Source organism: Cherax quadricarinatus, chromosome 17 (genome assembly GCF_038502225.1).
Source record: "Cherax quadricarinatus isolate ZL_2023a chromosome 17, ASM3850222v1, whole genome shotgun sequence".
NCBI lineage: Eukaryota > Metazoa > Arthropoda > Malacostraca > Decapoda > Parastacidae > Cherax > Cherax quadricarinatus.
In genome coordinates this window covers 23,495,037-23,520,199 of record NC_091308.1, presented here as the reverse complement: position 1 = coordinate 23,520,199, position 25,163 = coordinate 23,495,037, and the positions used below count along the sequence as shown (strand labels likewise).

The 25,163-nt window shown below is 43.1% G+C and overlaps 1 protein-coding gene across 2 annotated transcripts in view; it reads right to left on the bottom strand.

The window, feature by feature from the left end:
- Positions 1-202: 202 nt before the first annotated feature.
- Positions 203-25,163, bottom strand: part of LOC128686360 (acyl-coenzyme A thioesterase 13) — a 111,520-nt gene continuing 86,559 nt past the window's right edge. For both annotated transcript variants that reach the window (XM_070085873.1, XM_070085872.1), the window contains one exon: positions 203-4,837. In XM_070085873.1, the coding sequence (XP_069941974.1) occupies positions 4,781-4,837 (57 nt within the window). In that variant the 3' untranslated portion in view covers positions 203-4,780. The remainder of the gene's footprint in view (positions 4,838-25,163) is intronic.

Sequence of the window (25,163 nt, the reverse complement as noted above, 5' to 3'; positions counted from 1 at the left end):
TTGGTGTCATGGGGTACGGGAGTTATTTCTTGGTTATCTTTAGGTAGAGGTCGTTTTGATAAGGACCTGCCTCGTATGGGCCAGTAGGCCTTCTGCAGTGTTCCTACATTCTTATGTTCTTATGCTCTTAAATAAGCTCTGATAACTCCATCCACTCATTTGGGACTTGCAAATGAGTAGATAGAGTTATCAGAGCTTATTTCTTTGGTAGCATTGAGGACTGGGTTGGGAAAATGTTTCGTTAGTGGGATGAATTGTAAAGGACCTGCCGAGCATGGGCCAACAGGCCTGCTGCAGTGATCCTCCTTTCTTATGTTCTTATGTTCATCAACCACTATCACAACTGCTTCCACTCTACCACCACCATCTTTGTATTTTTCTACAAACTTTTTCATAAATTATGTGTTTCTCACATTTTTTACCAAAGGGCTGGCACTAGAAGCTTTCTTTGGAGCCATGGTAGCTATTTAGCACTTGCAAGCACTAAAATCAATGGAATATTATGAATTATTTCGTAGGAGCATGTGAGGGGACCGTCACTCACTGGTAAACAATGGCACACTGGCTGGGAAGGCAGGCCCAGACGGCTCAGAGTGTGAGTACCCGTCCCAGACGAAGGACGATTAGCGAGTTAATGGACCATTTGCGAGCCAATATTTAGACGAAAAAACAGGACTATTTCCGAAATGGACGTTTTTTAGGCAGGACGATTATTGAGGGACAACTGTATCTCTCCCAACGTGGCGTAGGAGCGCTTTGCCAATACTGTGGTTGGAAAGCTAGGCAGTAGAAGAAGTCGGTCTTAATGTAAAGAATTTAGTCCATTGTGTGGTCTGAAACTGAGTGTGGAGAGGGAGTGCATGACGTGTTGGTCTTTTCAGAGTAGAAAGGGAAGGTAACGAAGTAACATCATTAGGAGATTGTCGTTGACGTTTAGAAGTGGGACCAGAGTCGGTCCGACGTGGGATGGGCCCGCGATTCGAAAATCGCTGCACCGTAGAGGGAGAAGCCGGAAGCATAGTCAAAGGAGAGCGGAGGTCAGACAAATCGAAGGGGTCAGTGGAAGGCCCGGTACTTGAAGCTGGTGAGGAAACAGCACCAACAAGAGGTACAGGGGCCTTAGGAATGTCCGAAGAGTGGCCAAAAGACAAGGCGAGGTCAGAATGGGGTGCAGTAACAATAAGGGGCCCGGGGGTAGCGGGGTCATGGATCGGGTACTCCATGGTTAGGTTACTTCTTTCTTTTTGTTTTTAAGAAAAAAAGAAGAAAATAAAATAAAAAAAAAGAAAGAATAAAAAAAACGGGGGACCGGGGAGGGATAGTTCCTAGGAGGAATGAAAGGGCCAGAAATCTCCCTCCGTGCCCAAGAGGACCTCAGCACCCCAAGTAGCGCAGATGCAGCATGGAATCCATGCCATACCCTACCCATCATGCCAGTAAACCAGCAATCCGGGATAGCAACCTCACATCTGCCGAGCTACCTCGGTGGACAAAAGAGAGGGCGGCCAGATATCTGCCACAAAGCATACCTCCTTAGGCCAACACCCTCGGAATCCGAAAGGTGGCTTCCAGAGATACACCCGTCGCCCGAAAGACACCCAAAGCCATCCTCCGGGATACTGGAGAGGGATCGGGACATCCCCAGGCAATCCAAATTCCATGGCAAACTACGCCACCGCCAAGAACCTCAACGGAATGGGATAGACCCCAGTACCCTTTCCCCTACCTAGGAACTAGCGTGCCTGTGGGAAAAAATCCCAAAGGCCAAAAAAGAAGGGCAAAAGGGAGGGGTGGGGGGGAGGAAAGGAAAAAGGGGAGGATGGGAGAGGGAAGGGGGGGGTAATTAGGTTCGGTCTGAGGAAGGAGACCGACAGGTCTAATTCCCCAGACCAAGAGCCTCTTCACCACGCCAAGGAGCCCCCCTTAAAGAGGGGGATGGAAGGGATTCAGGCTTAATTCAGGGAACTGGAGCACAGATCCAATTCCCTAGATCAAAAGCCCCTCACCAACATCAAGGAACCTTCCTTGAGGGGCCTATCGCTTGCAGAAGTGTTGCCAATACCTTTTTTTTTTCTATTTTTCATATTATTTTATGTTATTTTTATGTTCTGATAATTACAATTTGTAGTAGTTCTTATTATTTTATAACCAATCTTTGTTCTGACATTAGTATTAGGTACTGAAATTGTACTCAAATTGTCACAAACACACTGACAGGTGGACATTTACACCTGCCTTAGCCATTTACTATTGTCTTGGAATATATACAAAGTATTTACATGTCCTAGCAATGTTTTGGATACCTGGAGTTTACCTGTAGAGAGTTCCCGGGGTCAACGCCCCCGCGGCCCAGTCTGTGACCAGGCCTCCTGGTGGATCAGAGCCTGATCATATATAATACATATATAATAATATAATACATATATAATAACAATGAGGAGGAGGAGGAGATGGAGGAGGAGATGGAGGGGGAGATGGAGGAGGAGGAGAAGAAGGAGGAGAAGAAGGAGGAGGAGGAGGGGGAGGAGGAGGAGGAGGGGGAGAAGGAGGAGGAAGAGGGGGAGAAGGAGGAGGAGAAGGAGGAGGAAGAGGGGGAGAAGGAGGAGGAGGAGAAGGAGGAAGAGGAGGAGGAGGAGATGGAGGAGAAGAATAATAATACGTAATAATAACAATAGGTAATAATAAGTTCCCTTGAAGCATGAAAAACAAAGTCCACCCCTGACAGTGACATTTTAAGATGAGATAACATCTGATAAGAGCTGACATTTGATGAACATACACAAGGGTGGGGAAGGGTGCAGCAGAAAAGAAAAGATTAGAGGTGATATTTGACGAGCATCGCCCTCACTTTGTTTTTGCTGGTACACAAACATGTGTACCAGCGGATGGGTCTATGAAAGATGAGGTGAATCATAGAATTGATGAGGGGAAAAGAGTGAGTGGTGCACTTAGGAGTCTGTGGAGACAAAGAACTTTGTCCTTGGAGGCAAAGAGGGGAATGTATGAGAGTATAGTTTTACCAACGCTCTTATATGGGTGTGAAGCATGGGTGATGAATGTTGCAGCGAGGAGAAGGCTGGAGGCAGTGGAGATGTCATGTCTGAGGGCAATGTGTGGTGTGAATATAATGCATAGAATTCGTAGTTTGGAAGTTAGGAGGAGGTGCGGGATTACCAAAACTGTTGTCCAGAGGGCTGAGGAAGGGTTGTTGAGGTGGTTCGGACATGTAGAGAGAATGGAGCGAAACAGAATGACTTCAAGAGTGTATCAATCTGTAGTGGAAGGAAGGCGGGGTAGGGGTCAGCCTAGGAAAGGTTGGAGAGAGGGGGTAAAGGAGGTTTTGTGTGTGAGGGGCTTGGACTTCCAGCAGGCATGCGTGAGCGTGTTTGATAGGAGTGAATGGAGACAAATGGTTTTTAATACTTGACGTGCTGTTGGAGTGTGAGCAAAGTAACATTTATGAAGGGGTTCAGGGAAACCGGCAGGCTGGACTTGAGTCCTGGAGATGGGAAGTACAGTGCCTGCACTCTGAAGGAGGGGTGTTAATGTTGCAGTTTAAAAACTGTAGTGTAAAGCACCCTTCTGGCAAGACAGTGATGGAGTGAATGATGGTGAAAGTTTTTCTTTTTCGGGCCACCATGCCTTGGTGGGAATCGGCCAGTGTGATAATAATAAATAATAAAAACAAACATGTCTGTCTATTTGTCTGTCTGTCAAGCTCCCTGTCTATCCATCTAGCTCTCTGTCTCAGAGAGAGCCACAAGACTGCATCATCACCTTTTATCTTCAAGCAGAGTATAGAACTTTGTCTGGATTTTTTGGGTTATCCTAGGTAATTTACACTATGTATACTTGTATTTATGTGTTCCTGTGAGACAGAGATAGACAGAGAGAGAGAGAGAGATTGAAAGAGATAGAGACAGACAAAGACAGACAGAGGTAGACAGAGATAGAGAGACCCTAAACTTGGGGTTAACATCACTTTCCTCTTAAAAGAGGAGTGTAATATGACATTACATCAGTGAATCCTTGGTGTTTGCCGCACTGTTTGCTCTAGCTGGCGCTCAATTTAACTGGTGCTCCCACAAGGTACTAAGTGGTCCCAGATTTTTTTAATACCATGCACAATGAGTGTTAGGACCCATTCTATGCTGACAAGGCATCTCAGGCCAATCATGCCAAATTTGAAGGCAGGAAAAATAAAACGTATATATACATTTGAGGCACTACGCGTAAGAACGTATATATACGTTTGGACCATTTAAGAATTAAAAAGTGGTAAGCCACATAACTCTTCAATAATCATTACCCGAGTAATGATTTTTCATCGGCTAAATTTTAGTATGCACGAACATAAAAGATTATACAGTGGAGTGTTTCACTCACAAATGGGCTTTATTAAGTATCTGATAAAGCCCACTTTTTGGCATGCCATGTTTTATAGTAAACAAGTGCATATTAGATTCTATACAATTTGAAAAGGATATTCTCCCAAGAGAGGTGCCATAATGCAAGGAATCAAACCTAACCTCCCATTTCTTGGATTTAACCTGATTGCTTCTAGGTTAGTGGTCCCCTCCCATGAATGTAATAACAATACTATATTCAATAACATGTACTAAACCTGTATGGGTCATACAGCTTGAAAAGCATGTATGTTCATGAAAAACAGCATTAATGACACTATCCCATAAATTTTGTGTGGCTACCCTTTGCAATAAGAGCACCAGATTCTTTGTTTGTTATGTCAACACTCAAGAAAGCTAGAGATCTTCCAATTTTAAGGGTTTCTGCATTTATCATTATTTCTTCTCCAGTCTTGGCTGCTCTTAAATATCTGTAAAGAAAAGAGATGTATAACTGGATTTTATAATTAGAGCATTATTACATCTAATATAAAGTTCTTAATATAAGGTCCAACTATATAAGTAATGAGAGGCTTCTACTATAGTAACACCCTCTAATGGCCCTTATCCCTGATGTCCTCTCCCTGGCTGCCTTCCTCTCTGATAACCCTGTCAATACACTTTGTAACTTTTGACTAAACACCATTTCATCAGACTTAACATTTCTCTTTAGCAGAAGAGCCTATTCACATTTCATGCTCGGTGTAAAGCCCTGTGTAACTCATAATTATGGCCCCTATTACTGAAGGGGAAAGGTAATGAGCAAGTAGACTCAGCTGCTCGATCAGCTGTTCATGACTCCCAATTTCCCATGGGCAATCCTTACTCAAACTATTTTTTCAGTAATTACTCGATGACAACACACCTCACTCGGATACCTCGAGAAAAATTGCCTGGCTCCACTCCACGGGGGACTGTTGGGCTGCACTGTCAGTTCACTATGTCTTACTGCCCAGCCTATCAATGGGCACATTATTATAATCAAAACTAAGTGCTAAACCACCAGGGTCATACAGCACTGCAGGGTAGGGCTGTAAGGTTGGCAAAGAGTGCTAAAGGAAGTACAGTGGAACCTCAAATTTCGAACTTAATCCATTCCAGGACCTAGTTTTAAAGTTGAAAAGTTTGAAAGGCGAAGCAATATTGCCCATAAGAAATAATGGAAATACAATTAATCAGTTCCAGAAACCCAAAAATATTCACAAAAATACATTTTATAGATAGTATTACATTATAGTTTTACATACAACAAATATGGTGTACAATTATTAATAAATTTAAATAAACATATAAAATAACATTTTTACTTACCTTTAGGTAAGTAAAAATGTTAGGTATCAAAGCCCTCTCTGGGGTTACTTCCCTTCTGTCTTTTAATGCCACTAGGACCAGCTTGAGAGTCACTGGACCCCTGTCTCACAAAATAACTGTCCACAGTCCTCTGTTTCTGGCGCCTCTTTAAGATTCCCCTAAAATGGGACGTGTTGCAAAGATGGCTTGTTTCAGCTTGCTCAGGGTGGTACTTCTCCACAAACATTTGGACATCATTACACTTGGCGCAAATCTCCTTAATCTTTGAATCGGCATGCAACTTCCTTGCCTTTTCATAAATAATTGTCTCTGAAACACTATCACCTGCCATCTCTTTATCCTTGATCCACACCAGCAACAACTTCTCAACCTGATCGACTGTCTGTGGTCTTTTTTTGATTAGCATATCAACACCTTTTGCAACATCAGCTTCCCTGATTTGTTCTTTCTTTGCCAGGATAGAAGTGATGGCTGACTTGTTTTTCCCATACATCCTGGCAAGCTCAACAAGTCGCATATCACTCTCATACTTCTGTGTTATTTCCTTCTTCACATCTATGGTGTTTCTCACTTTCTTTACCACAGGGGTACCACTAGCAAGTTTCTTTGGGCCCATGGTAGCTTATTTCACAGTCCCACAAGCACTAAACACAATTAATTAATTGTAAAATGTTTGAATGAGACCACAGGTTAGTGTTCACTAAAGAATCAACAAATCCAGACTGGCTCACGGTGCCTGTGTGGGGACGCGGACAGATCCAGTACCCGGCAGTTCGAAAGAAGGGGCGAGTTCGATAATAGGGACAAAGTTGGTTCAAAAAAAGTGGTCTGATTTTTGAAGAGTTCGATAAGCGATACGTTCAAAATTTGAGGTTCCACTGTATGTATAATCAAAGGTTGTGTAATAACTCTGTTGCTGTCAAAAAGCCAGAGGGAGTCTGTGTCAAAGGTGGAGCCATCAGTGAGGAGGGAAGATAAAGCAAGGGTGTTAGACTGGTTATGATGTTGAAGGTAAATTATGTGTGCTCGCTGATAGACTGGGCAGTCCAACAGAATGTGGCAAACTGAACTTGGAACTTGACAATTTGCACAGTGGAACTGGGCGCCTCTCCACGAGTGAGATGTGTGCCCAATGTGAAGACAGGAAAGCAGTCTCCCATGCACGACATCAATGACAAGAAGACCAGGTTCCTAAACTCGGCATGATAAAGTGTAACTTGTTATGAATCAAGTTAGACCAACATTGTTGCTAAAGGTTGCAAAGGTGGCTAGATATTACAGCAATAACTTAGACCTACTTTCTTTGCTGACAATACAACTTTTTTCATCTCCCACCCTAATCTTACCTCGCTCAACACTATTGTTAATGAAGAGCTAATAAAAATATCGACCTGGATGACTACCAATAAACTTACACTTAACACTGACAAAACTTTCTAAATTATGTTTGAGAGCAGAGCAAGAAATGTTCAACTAAACATTATGATTAACCATACTTTTATTGCTAAACAATGAAGGAAAATTTCTGGATATGCATCTTGACAGCAACTTGAAATTCAAAACCCATTTCCAACACACAACAAAAAAGTATCCAAAACAGTTGGCATCCTCTCAAAGATATGCTATTATGTACCACAAACAGCACTACTCACATTATACTATTGACTGATCTACCCCTACCTCACCTATGCTATTTGTGCCTGGGGACCTCTTCAAGGGGGACTCCTTGGCATGGTGAAGAGGTTCTTGGTCTGAGGAATTAGACCTGTTGGTCTCCTTCCTCAGGCCGAACCTAATTACCCCCCAATCCCCCCTTCCCTATCCCATCCTCCCTTTTTCCTTTCCTCCTCCTCCTCCCCATCCCTCCCTTACTCCCTTCCTCTTTTTGGCCCTTGGGATTCTTCCCACAGGCATACTAGTTCCTAGGTAGGGGGAAGGGTACCGGGGTCCATCCCATTCCGTTGAGGTTCTTGGCGGTGATGTAGTTTGCCATGGAATCTGGATCGCCTGGGGATGTCCCGATCCCTCTCCAGTCTCCTGGGAGGTGTCTTTTGGGTGATGGGTGTATCTCTGGAGGCCACCTTTCGGATTCCGGGGGTGGTTGCCAAAGAAGGTATGCTTTGTGGTGGATATCTGGCCGCCCTCTCTTTTGTCCACCGAGGTAGCTCGGCAGATGTGAGGTTGCTATCTCAGATTGCTGGTTTACTGGCATGAAGGGTAGGGTATGGCATGGGTTCCATGCCACATCTGTGCTACTTGCGGTGCTGAGGTCCTCTTGGGCGCGGAGGGAGATTTCCGACCCTTTCATTCCTCCTAGGAACTATTCCTCCCCATTCCCCCCTTTTTTTATTCTTTTTTTTTATTTTTATTTTCTTTTCTTCATTTTCTTAAAAACAAAAAGAAAGAACCTAAACATGGAGAACTCAATCCATGACTCTGTTACCCCCAGGCCCCTTCTTGTTACCACACCCCATTCTGACCCTGCCTCGTTTTTTGACCACTCTTCGGACACTTCTAATGCCCCTGTACCTCTTGCTGGTGCTGTTTCATCACCTGCTTCAGGTTCCGGGGTTTCGACTGACTCCTCCGATTTGTCTGACCTCCGCTCTCCTTTGACTATGTTTCCAGTCTCTCCCTCTACGGTGCAGCAATTTTCGAATTGCCAGCCCGTTCCACGTCAGACCAACTCAGGTTCCACTCCTAAACGCCAACGACATTTACCTGATGATACTTCTTCATCACCTTCTTGTTCTACACAGAAAAGACCAACATGTCATGCACTCCCTTTCCACGCTCAGTTTTGGAATGCACAATAGACTAAATTCTTTACTTTATGACCGACTTCCTCTATTACCTATCTTTCTGACCATAGTATTGGCAAGGCACTCCTATGCCATGTTGGTAGAGATATTTCCTTTCATGCTCTCAAGAGCGGTACATGCTTCATCATTGTCCAGAATACTACCCAGGCTCATGATCTTTCTCTTCTCTCACATATCGATACTATTCCTGTCACTATCGAAAAACATCATTCCCTCAATTCTTGTAGTGGTACTGTCATTCTGCCCCATACCATAGTCCAACAGAATTTTCAGTCGTGTGGCGATGACATTCTCAAACAGCTGGAACTCCAAGATCTCCCAATCCTCAAAGTAGACACTTACGTTCTTCCTGCCCGCGGGCAGAGACGATACCCTTGCAATGTGGCTCGATTAACTTTCAACAGCTGTGAACTCCCATCCTCTGTTTATGTAGCAGGACATCATTTACAAGTTCGAAAGGTGATCCCTACACTGCAACAGTGTAGAAATTTCTGGCGATTTGGTCATCCCAGCGAAATATTGCAGATCTATAGCCGAATGCCCACTCTATGGTGCCGATGACCATTCTAATACGTCTTGTTGTCGACCTCCCTCTTGCCTTAATTGTCATGAGGCTCACCCTTTTTTACTCTTGCCGTTGCCAGGTCTACTTAAATGAGCGAGAAATCCATTGCCTCAAAGAAGCAGAAGGTCTTCCTTATGCTATGGCAGTTTCTCATCTATGCCTGAAAGGGAGCCTACCCCATATTTCTCATTCTCATGTTTCTAAACGTCCCCCCACTTCTGGGGTCTCATCTTTTGCAGCCTCCTCTGTGGTTACCCCTCCCATAGTCACTCCTGTCTCTAATTCTTTTGCTGTCCTGGGCTCAGAAGTCCCTACTTCAACACCTCAGTTTGTTCTCACTTCGTGTTCTTCCTCACAAACCCCGGTATCGACAAGACCATGTGTGGCACCTCCTCCCAATCATCCCTCTACTTCTCAGAAGTCCAAAAAATCCCCACTGCTCAAATCTCCTTTAACCCCTCCTTCCCTTCTTCCACCTCCACATTTTACCTTTCCAGTCTCTGTACCTGGTTCTTCCCCTCTCACTGGCTCTGTTACAAGTGTGGAGGTTAACCCTCCACCTCATACTGGGCCTTCCTCCCCTGTCTCCTCCCAAGTTTCTTCCTCTTCTGCCACCTCCCAGGTTTCTGCTTCTTCTGTCCCCTCCCACACTTCTTCTCCAGTTCCCTCCACCCTTTTGTCCTCCCCCTACTTTGGTACAGTCCATTACTGTCCCAATCTTTACTCACCTTACTCCTTTCATCTCCAATATTGTCTCCCATGCAATATCTTTGAATTCCGAAACACTTGAAGCTATCTCAGAATATATTGCAGAGACTAAACCATCAATGGACATTGATACATCCCCTGTTCCTTCTCTTTCTTCTCATCCATCTGCGCAACTCCTTCGCAGCACTCTGTTCCTCCACTACTTGACCGTTTTCTGCTGCCACCACATGTGGACTTTTTTAACCCCTCTAGTCCATAGGTACCCTTACCTGCAAATTTCTGGTATCTTTATCGTTGCCAATCATGGCCTATTTACAGTAGAACATCTGCGGCCTTAGGGGTAATCGAGGTGAGCTTCAGATGTTGCTCTCCCGGTTTTCCCTGTTGGTGTTTGCTTACAAGAACCAAAATTACACTCCGCTGTTATCTATCCCATCTCAGGCTATAATTTATTGTATTCTTTGGATCCTTCTTCTGATGGAACTTTTAATGAAAGTGCCCTTCTTCTACACACTGATATTCCATACCATCAGCTGTTTGTTCATACTTTGCTGCATTACACTGCAGCCCGTATCCACTTGCATAAGTCGTATACAATCTGTTCTTTGTATCTCTCTCCTCTGGCAATATCTATCCCGGATGTTGCCTTTCTTGTTTCGTCCTTACCGCCTCCACTTCTGTTACTTGGCAATTTTAATGCCCATCTCCTCTGGGGGGGTCTCAATGTGATTCCTGTGGCATTCAGTTGGAGGCTTTTCTCACCTCTCACCCCCCCCCCATGTTTTAAATACAGGTACTCCCACCCATTTTGATCCTCGTACTCATACTCTCTCTTGCATCACTCTCTCAGTCTGCTCTTCCTCCACTGCATTAGACTTCACCTGGTCTGTTCTCCCGGACTTACATGACAGCGATCATTTTCCAATCATTATTACTTCTCCTTCAGAGTCACCATCTCTTAATAGCCGACACTGGCAATTTGATCAAGCAAATTAGGACCTCGCCTCGCACTTTACTGTTTTAGTGAGGCTCCTTCTTTGTCCTCCACTGATGAGCTTTTACATCTCTTCTCGACCTCAGTTTTAATCGCAGCTTCTCATTCTATACTCCGAACCTTGGGCAGGCATTCTCAGAAGTGTGTACCTTGGTGGTCTCCTGCTTGTGCTCGGGCAGTACGTTTGAAATGTGCTGTGTGGGGCAGGTACCGGTACAATAGAACCACAGAGAGATTTCTTGATTTTAAGCAGAAGCGTGCAGTCGCTCGCCGTGTCATCCGTGACGCTAAACCCACTTGCTGGCAAGATTATGTTTCCACCATCGCCTCTGCTTCCTCTATGAGTGAAGTCCGGAAAAAAGTATGGAAACTGAGTGGTAAATACTCTCCTGACCTGGCTCCTGTTCTGCGGGTTGCCAGTGTTGATATTGCAAACCCTCTCAACGTTGCCATTGAAACTGGTAATCATCTGGTCTGTATTTCTCCGGGGCTCCATCTATGCCCCTTATTTCTTTCTTCAAAGTCTGCCAGAGAGTTAGTGCCCTTAGACTTTTCTTCTCTCAAAGAAGAATCTTATAATGTGCCTTTTACACTTCAGGAACTGGAGGCAACACTCTCAGCTTGCCAATCATCGGCAGCTGGGCCTGATGACATTCCCATTCGGTTGTTGCAACATTTACATCAGTCAGCCCTTGCAGTCCTCTTACAACTCTTCACTCTTATTTGGTCACAAAGAGTTCTTCCCCAGTTGTGGAAATCTGCCATTGTTCTCCCTTTCCGCAAACCGGGTACTACGGGACATGATGCCTCCCACTATCGTCTCATTGCTCTTACCAGTACAGTTTGCAAAGTGATGGAACGTCTGGTAAATCAACGTTTAATGTTGTATTTAGAGACACACAACAGTCTCTCCACTGGTCAATATGGCTTCCGTAAGGGCCGTTCTACCAGAGACCCCTTACTACGCTTGGATACATATGTACGTAATGCCTTTGCAAATAACCACTCAGTTATTGTCATATTTTTTGACCTAGAGAAGGCATATGACACAACTTGGAGGTATAATATTTTGGCCCAAGCCCACTCCTTAGGCCTCCGAGGCAATCTACCATCCTTCCTTAATAACTTCTTAACTGACAGACATTTCCATGTTCAGGTTAATAATATGCTCTCCCCGGACTTTGTCCAAGCTGAAGGTGTCCCCAAGGGATGTGTGCTGAGCACAACAATTTTTCTTGCTATAAATGATTTGGTCTCTCTTCTTCCATCCAATATTTGGTCATCACTCTATGCTGATGACTTCACTATTGCTTGTGCAGCCGCTGACTGTCACCTCATTACAGTTTCTCTCCAGCATGTGGTCAACCGTGTTTCCAACTGGGCCACCATGCATGGGTTTAAATTTTCCAGTACTAAAACTCAACAAATTACTTTCACTAGACACTCTATCATCTCCGATCATCCTTTGTACCTCTATGACTCGTGTATCCCTGAACGTGATATGGTCAGGTTTCTAGGCCTTCTCTCTGACCGTAGGTTATCCTGAAAACCTCACATTACCTATCTGAAGGCAACTTGTCACAGTCGGCTGAACCTTCCTAGAATCCTTGCTCATCTTTCATGGGGAGCTGATCGTCGAACTCTCCTTCTCCTACATTCAGCCCTCATTTTCTCGAAACTCAATTATGGTGACCAGATCAATTCAGCGGCCTCTCCTGCTACTCTCTCTAGCCTTAATCCCATCCATCACCAGGGATTACATTTATGCTTTGATGCTTTTCACTCTTTCCCTGTTGAGAGCCTCTATGCAGAAGCGAATATTCCATCCTTGTCCGATCACCGTGATGCCCATTGCCTTCGCTACTATGTTCGCTCTCATGATCTCCGCAATCCTTCCATATATAGAATGGTCACCGATGTTAGTAGACATTCTTTATTTGTTCACCGCCCCTGTTTGCTCCATCCCTTTTCTCTTCACCTACATTCGCTCTTGTCTTCCCTTCATTTACCACCTTTCTATGTTCATGTAGCATCTAATTTTTTTCCTACCCCCCTGGGAAGTTCCAGCTGTTCGTCTGTTCTTTCTCACTCCCTTGCGCGAAAGCCCAACTGCCTACGGTAGCTTCCCGCTCTCTTTCTTGACCACTTCCACTCTCATTCTCATGCCACTGCAGTGTACACAGATGGCTCTAAGTCTTCTGACAGCATCGGATTTGCAGCAGTGTTTCCGGACAGTATCGTGTGAGGGCATTTACTATCCTCAGTAGCATTTTTACTGCTGAATTATATGCCATTCTTGCATCACTTATCCATATTGCATCTATGCCTGTGTCATCATTTGTGGTTGTTTCAGACTCCTTTAGTGCTTTACAGGCTATACGAAAATTTGATACACCTCACCCCCTAGTTCTCTGTATCCAACTTTGGTTATGCCGTATCTCTACCAAGCATAAAGATATTGTTTTTTGTTGGGTCCCTGGTCATGTTGACGTACAGGACAATGAACAGGCAGACACTGCTGCGCGGTCAGCAGTACATGACCTACCAGTTTCATAGAGAGGTGTTCCATTCACAGACTATTTTGCTGCAACAGCTACCCACCTTCACGCCTTTTGGCAACAACGTTGGTCTGATCTGCTCAATAATAAACTTCATTCTATTAAACCTAGTATAGGTTACTAGCTGTCTTCTTTTCATCTGTGTCAAGGTTGGGAGACTACTTTCTCCCGTCTTCTCATTGGCCACACTCATCTTACTCATGGGAATCTCATGGATAGGCGCCCTGTTCCTCTTTGTGAGAACTGTCTGGTTCCAGTATCAGTTAGACACATTCTGTTAGACTGCACACTCTATCAACAAGCCCGCAGAACTTACTCCAATGTCGTCTCCTCTCTTCTGCTCTCTCTTTACCTTCCCTACTTGCTGATGGACCCTCATTTAATCCGGACTCTCTCATTGACTTTTTGACAACTGATTTACTCCACAAACTCTGATGATGATACCTTTAGCACTCCCCTCAGTCCTTTCTACCTCTATCTCTTGCTACCCTCTACCCCAGCACTAACCACTGCCCCGCTGTTCTCCATACCCTACTAATCATCCCTCTCCCTTTAGCCACCTGATACCCTCGCTTCCTTCCCTGCCCTGCAGTGCTATATAGCCCTTGTGGTTTAGTGCTTCTTTTTTATTATAATAATAATGTGCCTGGGGATCCACAACAGCAACTCAAGCCAATAATAACCCAACATAAAGCTGCAGAACAAATGATTACACAGCCCACTGTTAGACAACCCCCCACCCCACCCCAACTCTTCAAAGACCTAAACCTATGCACTGTACAAAACATTCACTCTTACTACTGTGCATCCTACATTCATAGAACAATAAATTTTAATATTAATCCCAACCTGAAGCACTTTCTTGATAGTTGCAACAGGGCCCATAGACATAATACTAGGCACAAAAATCTCTATGACATTCCCTGTGTCTGGCTAAATCTCTTCAAAAATTCAATGTACATGAAAGGGCCCAAAATCTGGAACACACTGGCAGAAATCTCCAGAACCATTGTCTCAGCCAGCATTTTCAAAACTGCTGTTAAAAACCACCTTATCTCCCTAACATATCCCAGCATCAGCTAAATATGTGAAAACTACATTTCCATATTTTCAATGTCACGAAAACATGTAATGTAACATGTAAAACAATATAATCTTACTCTCAATATCTGTAATTCTTCCAAACATTAAAAAATTGTCCCCTTTATGTTAATAATCAAACCTGTAATTACTTATCAATTAAACTTGATAAAATCCATATAGCATGAACTAATAGGATATTCAATTCTCTTGTATTCACTGTAACTCCAAAATTTATACTTACACTCACCCAGGTGACTGCATGTATCAAATTACTCGATAAATTAGACACAAGTGCAACTCTTGGGTATCTTTATTGAGGAAACGTTTCGCCACACAGTGGCTTCATCAGTCCATACATAGGAGAAACTTGAAGAACAGGAGGAGAATGAGGTAATCAGTCCCTCAACCTTGAGTCGATGTGTTCAGTCCATCAATCTTGAGTAGAATACATTGATGGGCTGAACACATCGACTCAAGGTTGAGGGACTGATTACCTCATTCTCCTCCTGTTCTTCAAGTTTCTCCTATGTATGGACTGATGAAGCCACTGTGTGGCGAAACGTTTCCTCAATAAAGATACCCAAGAGTTGCACTTGTGTCTAATTTATCAACATGTCGGTTCTCTGAACCATTCATCTACAAATCAAATTACTCGTATAGTTACTGCCTTATTAATCATAAATTAGTCTTTAGTTTGCCTGAAATGCTCTGCATATTTAGGGGCTTTCTTCATGTACAGCCTCTTTAACCTTTTGACTGTCGCAACCCCAAATCTTGAAGTGTCTCCTAGTGTTGAAGAATATAAAAAAAAAAAAAAAAAAATTTTCTTATGAAAATATTAAGATTAATTTTCTAATTGTTTTAAGCCCCAAAACAAATTTTTGTGATCAGTAGATCAGTACTTACCGAGATATAGAGGAGTAAAGTTGGCAGAAAATGAACCACGTATAGTAATAGCAGCGAATGCCTCTCACCCAGTAAACTTTGGTTTACTTGCATTCCAAGGTTTCTTGTTTTTTCACTATTTTATTTTTTCCACATAACTTATGTGGCCTGCGAGTCCAATGTAAGGTGCAATGTACATATATACACTAGTTGTATACAACACAATAAGCGCACAAACATAATTAATATATTATTTACAAAACTTGTTTACACAAACAATACAAAAATTTTTTTATTACTATTGTTCTATAATATATATACAAATGTAGTCACTGGACATGTTCCTAGAAGCTCTGCAGCTTGTGGAACTCTCTGAAATATGGTTTCATATACAATTGTATTTTACACTCCACACACATAAAACGAGTGTCTCTGCATTTTTGTGGGCGTTTTTTTTTTGTGTGCACAGACAAAACACCTCTTCTGAGCAGTTTTCTTCATAGTAGTAGCAGACAGTTGTGTTAGGTAGTTTTTTTTTTTTTAACAAGTCGGCCATCTCCCACTGAGGCAGGGTGACCCAAAAAAGAAAGAAAATCCCCAAAAAGAAAATACTTTCATCATCATTCAACACTTTCACCTCACTCACACATAATCACTGTTTTTGCAGAGGTGCTCAGAACACAACAGTTTAGAAGCATATATGTATAAAGATACACAACATATCCCTCCAAATTGCTAATATCCTCAAACCCCTCCTTTAGAGTGCAGGCATTGTACTTCCCATTTCCAGGACTCAAGTCTGGCTATATAAAAATAACCGGTTTCCCTAAATCCCTTCACTAAATATTACCCTGCTCACACTCCAACAGATCGTCAGGTCCCAAATACCATTCGTCTCCATTCACTCCTATCGAACACGCTCATGCATGCCTGCTGGAAGTCCAAGCCCCTCGCCCACAAAACCTCCCTTACCCCTTCCTTCCAACCTTTTCGAGGACGACCCCTACCCCGCCTTCCTTCTCCTACAGATTTAAATGCTCTCCATGTCATTCTACTTTGATCCATTCTCTCTAAATGACCAAACCACCTCAACAACCCCTCTGCAGCCCTCTGACTAATACTTTTATTAACTCCACACCTTCTCCTAATTTCCACACACCGAATTTTCTGCATAATATTTACACCACACATTGCCCTTAGACAGGACATCTCCACTGCCTCCAACCGCCTCCTCACTGCTGCATTCACAACCCAAGCTTCACACCCATATAAGAGTGTTGGTACTACTATACTTTCATACATTCCCTTCTTTGCCTCCATAGATAACGTTTTTTGACTCCACATATACCTCAACACACCACTCACCTTTTTTCCCTCATCAATTCTATGATTAACCTCATCCTTCAGAAATCCATCCGCCGACACGTCAACTCCCAAGTATCTGAAAACATTCACTTCTTCCATACTCCTCCTCTTCAATTTGATATCCAATTTTTCTTTATCTAAATCATTTGATACCCTCATCACCTTACTCTTTTCTATGTTCACTTACAACTTTCTACCTTTACACACACTCCCAAACTCATCCACTAACCTTTGCAATTTTTCTTTAGAATCTCCCATAAGCACAGTATCATCAGCAAAAAGTAACTGTCAATTTCCATTTTGTATTTGATTCCCCATAATTTAATCCCACCCCACTCCCAAACACCCTAGCATTTACTTCTTTTACAACCCCATGTATAAATATATTAAACAACCATGGCGACATTACACATCCCTGTCTAAGACCTACTTTTACTGGGAAGTAGTCTCCCTCTCTTCTACACACCCTAACCTGAGCCTTACTATCCTCATAAAAACTCTTTACAGCCTTTAGTAACTTACCACCTATTCCATATACTTGCAACATCTGCCACATTGCTCCCCTATCCACTATCATATGCCTTTTCTAAATTCATAAATGCAATAAAAACTTCCCTACCTTTATCTAAATACTGTTCACATATATGCTTCAATGTAAATACAGTGGACTCCCGGTTAACGATATTTTTTCACTCCAGAAGTATGTTCAGGTGCCAGTACTGACTGAATTTGTTCCCATAAGGAATATTGTGAAGTAGATTAGTCCATTTCAGACCCCCAAACATACACGTACAAACGCACTTACATAAATACACTTACATAATTGGTCGCATTTGGAGGTAATCGTTATGCGGGGGTCCACTGTACTTGATCTACACATCCCCTACCCACTCTGAAACCTCCTTGCTCATCCACAATCCTACATTCTGTCTTACCTTTAATTCTTTCAATTATGACCCTACTGTACACTTTTCCTGGTATACTCAGTAAACTTATTCCTCTATAATTTTTACAATCTCTTTTGTCCCCCTTTCCTTTATATAAAGGGACTATACATGCTCTCAGCCTCTTTCATACATTTATTAAACAAAAGTACCAACCACTCCAACACTATATCTCCCCTGCTTTTAACATTTCTGTCATGATCCCATCAGTTCTAGCTGCTTTACCCCCTTTCATTCTACGTAATGCCTCACGTACATCCCCCACACTTACATTCTACTCTTCTCCACTCCTAAAAGATGGCATACCTCCCTGGCCAGTGCATGAAATTACCGCCTCCCTTTCTTCCTCAACATTTAAAAGTTCCTCAAAATATTCTTGCCATCTACCTAATACCTCCCTCTCCCCATCTACTAATTCCCCTACTCTCTTTTTAACTGACAAATCCATATGTTTATTTAACTCATTCCAAAATTTTTTCTTATTTTCATTAAAATTTCTTGACAGTGCCTCTCCCACTCTATCATCTACTTTCCTTTTGCACACTCTCACCACTCTCTTCACCTTTCTTTTACTCTCCATATACTCTGCTCTTCTTATAACACTTCTGCTTTGTAAAAACCTCTCATAAGCTAACTTTGTCTCTTTTATCACACCCTTTACTTCATCATTCCACCAATCACTCCTCTTTCCTCCTGCCCCCACCCTCCTATAACCACAAACTTCTGCCCCACATTCTAATACTGCATTTTTAAAACTCATCCAACCCTCTTCAACCCCCCTACTACTCATCTTTGCACTAGCCCACCTTTCTGCCAATAGTCACTTATATCTCACCCGAACTTCCTCTTCCCTTAGTTTATATACTTTCGCTTCCCTCCTACTTGTTGTTGCCACCTTCCTCTTGTCCCATCTATCTCTTACTCTAACTGTAGCTACAACTAAATAATGATCCGACATATCAGTTGCCCCTCTATAAACATGTACATCCTGGAGCCTACCCATCATCCTTTTATCCACCAATACATAATCGTACAAACCACTTTCATTACGTGCTACATCATACCTTGTATATTTATTTATACTCTTTTTCATAAAATATGTATTACTTATTACCAAATCTCTTTCTACACATAGCTCAATTAAAGGCTCCCCATTTACATTTACCCCTGGCACCCCAAATTTACCTACTACTCCCTCCACAACATTTTTACCCACTTTAGCATTGAAATCCCCAACCACAAGTACTCTCACACTTGGTTCAAAACTCCCCATGCATTCACTCCACATTTCCCAAAATCTCTCTCTCTCCTCTACACTTCTCTCTTTTCCAGGTGCATATACGCTTACTATAACGCACTTTTCACATCCAACCTTTATTTTATTCCACATAATCCTTGAATTAATACATTTATAGTCCCTCTTTTCCTGCCATATCTTATCTTTCAACATTATTGCTACTCCTTCTTTAGCTCTAACTCTATTTGAAACCCCTGACCTAATCCCATTTATTCCTCTCCACTGAAACTCTCCCACCCCCTTCAGCTTTGTTTCACTTAAAGCCAGGAGATCCAGCTTCTTCTCATTCATAACATCCACAATCATCTCTTTCTTATCATTTGCACAACATCCACGCACATTCAGACTTCCCACTTTGACAATTTTCTTCTTATTCTTTTCAGTAATCTTTACAGGAAAAGGGGTTACTAGCCCATTGTTCCCGGCATTTTAGTTGACTTTTACAACACGCATGGCTTATGGAGGAAAGATTCTTATTCCACTTCCCCATGGATATAAAAGAAAAAGTAATAAGACCAAGAACTATTAAGATAAAATCAAAGAAAACTCAGATGAGTGTGTATAAATAAATGTGTACCTAAGTGTAAGTAGAAGTAGCAAGACATACCTGTAATCTTGCATATTTATGAGACAGACAAAAGACACCAGCAATCCTACCATCGTGTAAAACAATTACAGGCTTTCGTTTTACACTCACTTGGCAGAACGGTAGTACCTCCCTGGGTGGTTGCTGTCTACCAACCTACTACCTACCTAGTTATCCTAGGTAAATGTGTCATCATTCCTTCCTACCTACCTACCTTTCTTTCTTTCTTCATTCTTTCCTTCCTTCCTTCTGGTTTCTGTAATATATATACACATATATAGTTACTGGACACTTTCATATAACTGCTATTATCTTCAGCAAGCTTGTGTTGTGTGTGTGAGTGTGTGGACTTCTAAATGTGCTGCATCAGGGGTCTGGCAGCTGTCAAAATGACATATTGTATCATTACTCACTCCCCCTACCGCCTGTCAACACAATGGGGTCTGATGCTCGCTTCCCCTCCATCCTCCTACCTAATTATCTTCCTTTCTCCTTCTTTCTTCTTTCTCCTTTTTTCTTTCTTCTCCTTTCTCCTTCTTTTTCTCTTTCTTCTTTCTATTTCTCTTTCATTCTGCTTCTTTCTCTTTCTTTCTTTCTTTCTTCTGGTATCCTGGGCATTGCTTTCGGTCACAAACTCCTTACAACCATGAAATTGATCTTCAAGACACTTCCATCTGTGTTAGAGTGATCATTTGGGAAGAGAAGAGTCCCAGATTTTCCGGGGAGTCGCATATTTCTTACCACTAGGCATGCTGAACAAGGACTTCTGAAATGGCATTCCCACACTGCACCACTGGCTCCCCAATTTTTTGTTATATGGTGCACACTGACCATGGAGACCCATTCTCTCACATGTGGGCCTACCAGCTTTCTCCTGCTTGATTTGAAGCCGCTAGAATTTTGGCGAATTAATATGTCAAACACATTGGCTCATAAGACGTATATATATGACTGAAACAGTCAAAGGGTTAAGGGGGGCTCCTTGCACCTGCAAAGAGGATATCGGTTTGAGAAATTTGACTTCTTGGTCTTCTTCCTGTGATCAAACCTAATTACCCCCCAATCCTCCCTTCCCTACCCCACCCTCCCTATACTCCTTTTTTCCCATTTCCTCCCCCTCTTCCTACCCTCCCCTTGTTTCCTGTCCCATGTGTAGCTTCTGGGGGTCCTCTCCTCTGGCATTACAGTTTCTAAGAAGTGGTGGCATGCCAGGGTTCATCCCACCCCATGAGGTCTCTCGGGGGTGGTGTCGTTTGCTGTAGAATCTGAATTATCTGAAGGTTCCCTACTCCCTTCCCAGATTTCCGGGAAGAGGGTGGGGTGCCCTTTGGGTAATGGGTGTATCTTCAGAAGCTGCCTGTCGGTTCTAGGAGGTGGCGGCCGAAGGGGGTATGCTTTGTGGTGGGTTTCTGACCGCCCGTTCTTTCGTCCACTGAGGTAGCTCAATAGATGTGAGGCTGCTATCCCAGAGCACTGGTTTACTGGTGTGAAGGGTAGGGTATGGCACAGGTTCCATGCTGCATCTTCACCACCGGTGAGCTCAAAGCCCTCTCGGGTGAGGGGGGGAAGCTTTCGGCCCCTCTATGCCTCCTAGCGACTGTCCCTCCTCTGTCCCCCTTTTTTTTTTCTTTCGTTCTTTTTTTTTTTTTTCCTAAAATAAAAAGAAAGGAGATATCACAGAAGATGCATCTATTATTAAGGAGTCTTTGTCCAGTGAAACCCTTCCTCCTCCCAGGCCCCATTTTGAACCCACACCGTTCTGACCCAGCTTCATTATTGGTCCACTCTCTCGACTTCTCATACCCCTGTACCCTCTGCTGGTGATGCTTCGTCACCTGCTTCAGGTGCTGTGGTGTCACCAGTTTCTGTTCATGTCGCTACTTCTAGCACGCCTTTTGCAATGCGTCCAGCTTCCCTGAATACTGTGCAACAGTTTTCGGATTGCCCGCCTCCCTCGGGTCAGACTGCCAGCGGTACTACATGTGCTCCTAAGCTTCCAAGACAACCTACTGGTTCAAGTTCATCAATGAGCGCTCAAAACGACCTACACGACACTCACTACCTTTGCATACCAGGCTAATGAGTGCAAAATGGACAAAATTCTTTTCTTTACAAACGACATCTCAAACGGGTTATCTGTCTGATCATGGAATTGGTAAAACTCTTTTAAGGCACGATGGCCAAAATATATCTTTCCACGCTCTTCAAAGTGGTGCACATGTCATAACTGTACAGAATTCAGAGCAAGCTCATGCTCTCTCCTGCATCACTTCCATAGATAACATACCAGCCACTGTTCATAAGCACACTACTTTTAATTCTTGCAGTGGTACTGTGGTCTTACCGCACACCACTATACAGAGTGTTTTTTGTCTTGTGGCGATGATATTTTAGAACAATTAGCCCTTCAAAACCTCCCTATTCGATAGGTAGATACATACATCCTGCCTGCTCGTGGGTGAAGGCGCTTTCCTTGTAACATCGCTCATTTAACCTTCAACTGCCATGAACTTCCATCCTCTGTCTATATTGTGGGCCATCATTTAGAGATCTGTCAAGTAGCTCCCACCCCCTAACAGTGTCGTAATTACTGGCATTTTGGGCACCCACTAAACACTGAAGATCTGCAGCAGAATGCCTGATCTGCAGTACAGCAGATCATTCCAATACGTCTTGTAGTCTTCCCCCCTCTTGTCTCAATTGCAAGGAACCTCATCTTTCCTTTTCCTGCCAGTGCCAGGTCTATCATAATGAACAAGAGATCCATTACCTTAAAGAGCGCGAAGGCCTTACTTACACTATGGCAGTCTCTCAGATCTGCCTTCAAGGAAAACTTCCCTGTGTCCCATATGCTCGAGTAACCCGCAGACCTCCAACCTCGACAGTCCTCCCACCTCCCAATACCTCTGCATCCATGTCTTCTGGAGTCGCCCCAGTTTCTAATGCTTTTGCAGTTTTATCCTTTGACACTCCTACCTCTGCACCACTTTCTACCTCGCAGACCTACAATTTCTTCGTGTCCATCTCCTGTCCAGAATCTATCTTCTACCTTGGAGACTAGTTCTCACCCCCTATCCAGCTCTCGCTCAAAGGTGGAGATTCACCCTCCCCCTAGTGTAGTTCCCTCTTCCCCTCCCCCCCCTATCTTCCATACTTGCCCTCCAACCTCCTTTCTCTCCTGTTACACTGCAGGACTCTTCTCCTGCAACCAGCACATCTCTCCAGGTTCATACTCCCTGCCCTCCTCAGACCTCTTTGATTGCCTCCATAGTTACTCCGACCTTTACTTGCACTGCCTCTCATCTCTGACATCATGGCAGCATCGACTTCCTTATCAACTGAGGCATTAGACGCTATCTCTAGCTACATAGCAGACACCCCCGATGGACACTGTGCCTCCTTCTACCCATTCTATTTCACGATCCATGCAACAATCTATTCCTCCGCAATATTCTAATTCTTCCTTACACACTTACCAATGCCCCCCACAAAGCCCATAGGCTTTATCATTTCTTATTGTTGTCATTTTTATTTCTGTACATAATGTCTTTTTTACAATGGAATATTTATGGCCTTAGGGGCAATAGAGGAGAACTCCAATTGTTGCTCTCCCAGTTGTCCCCAGTATGTGTTGGGTTGCAAGAGCTCAAAATTTCTTTTGCTGTCATTCGCCCAGTTTCGGGCTACTTGCTGATACATTCTTCCGATCCTTTACCTAATGAATCATTTAATGAAAGCGCGTTTCTTGTACGCGTTGATATACCATATCAACAAGTTTTCATTCATTCCCCACTGCATTATACTGCAGCTTGTATTTATTTACACCGATGGTTTACAGTTTGCTCTCTTTATCTTTCTCCCTCCTGTGCATTCTGTATCTCTGATATCGCATTATTAATTTCATCTCTGCTACCACCCATATTGTTGTTAAGTGATTTTAACGCTCACCATCACCTGTGGGGAGGGTCCCACTACAACTCTCGTGGTGATCAGTTGGAGACTCTTCTCGCATCTCATCCTCTTCATGTTTTAAACACGGGTGCTCCTACCCATTTTGACTCTTGTACTCGGTCTCTCTCCTGCATTGATCTTTCTATCTGTTCCTTGCTCGTTGCACTTGATTTCGTGTGGTCTGTTCTTCCAGATTTACACGATAGTGATAACTTTCTCATCCTTCTTACTTGTACAGTGGACCCTCGACCAACGATATTAATCCGTTTCCGAGAGCTCATCGTTAGTCAAAATTATCGTTAGTCGAGTTAATTTTCCCCATAAGAGATAATGGAAATCAAATTAATCCGTTCCTGACACCCCAAAGTATTGAAAAAAAAATTTTTACCACATGAAATATTAATTTTAATACACACAAACTGAAGAAGACATGTACAATTACATGACATTTACCTTTATTGAAGATCTGGTGATGATTTACAGTGGTCCCTCGTTTTTCGTAATTAATCCGCTCCTGGAGCCGTTACTATCAACAAAATTTACAATTTACGAATCAATTTTCCCCATAAGAAATAATGTAAATACAATTAATCCGTTCCTGACACCCAGAAGTATTAAAACAAAAAATTTTTTTACATGAAATATACATGTAGTACATAAACAATACAATGGGAAATGATGAATGAAACATTAACAGCATAACACTTACCTTTATTGGAGATTCTTCTTAGTGTATGGGAGACTGGAGGAGGAGAGAGAGTGGATTGTTTATAGTTTGGAAGGGGAATCCCCTTCCAGCAACACCTCAGGTACCAATTGCTTTTCTGGGGTTGCTTGTCTTCTCTGTTTCTAAATGCCACTAGGACCACCTTGAGAGTCACTGGAGTCCTGTCTCGCAAAATAACTGTGGAGAGACCTCTGTTTCTGGCGTCTCTTTAACACTTCCCTAAAATGGCCCAAGACTTTGTCACTGTACATGTTGCCAATATGGCTTGCAACAACCTTGTTAGGGTGATGTTTCTCCATAAAGCTTTCCATCTTACCCCACATAGTAAAAATCTCTTTAATTTCTGAAGAAGGCACCTTCTTCCATCTCTCTTCCTCCTCCTCTGCAGCAAGATTCTGAGCTGCGATGTGTTGCTCTTCCTGCTGAAGCTCTTGCAGCTCCTCAGTGGTGAGCTCTTCATTGTGGTCTTCCACCAATTCTTCCACATCCTCCAAACTCACATCCAACCCCATGGAACTCCCCAGTGCCACAATTGATTTTACAACAGACATAGGCTCATCAGGGTCAGTCCCAAACCCTTCAAAATCCCTCTTGTTGACACAATCTGGCCACAATTTTCTCCAGGCAGAGTTCAAAGTCCTGGTAGTCACTCCCTCCCAAGCCATACCTATAAGGGTTATGCAATGGAGGATGCTGAAGTGTTCTCTCCAAAATTCCCTTAAGGTCAAGTGAGTGTCTGTGGTCACAGTCAAGCACCTGTGAAACATTGCTTTTGTGTAGAGTTTTTTTAGTTTGCAATGACCTGCTGGTCCATGGGCTGGAGGAGAGGAGTGGTATTCGGGGGCAAGAACTTTACTGTGATGAACCCAAACTCCTCGAAAATTAGATCATCCAAGTTTGGAGGTTGAGCAGGTGCATTGTCCATTACTAGCAGGCACTTGAGATCCAATTTCTTTTCCAG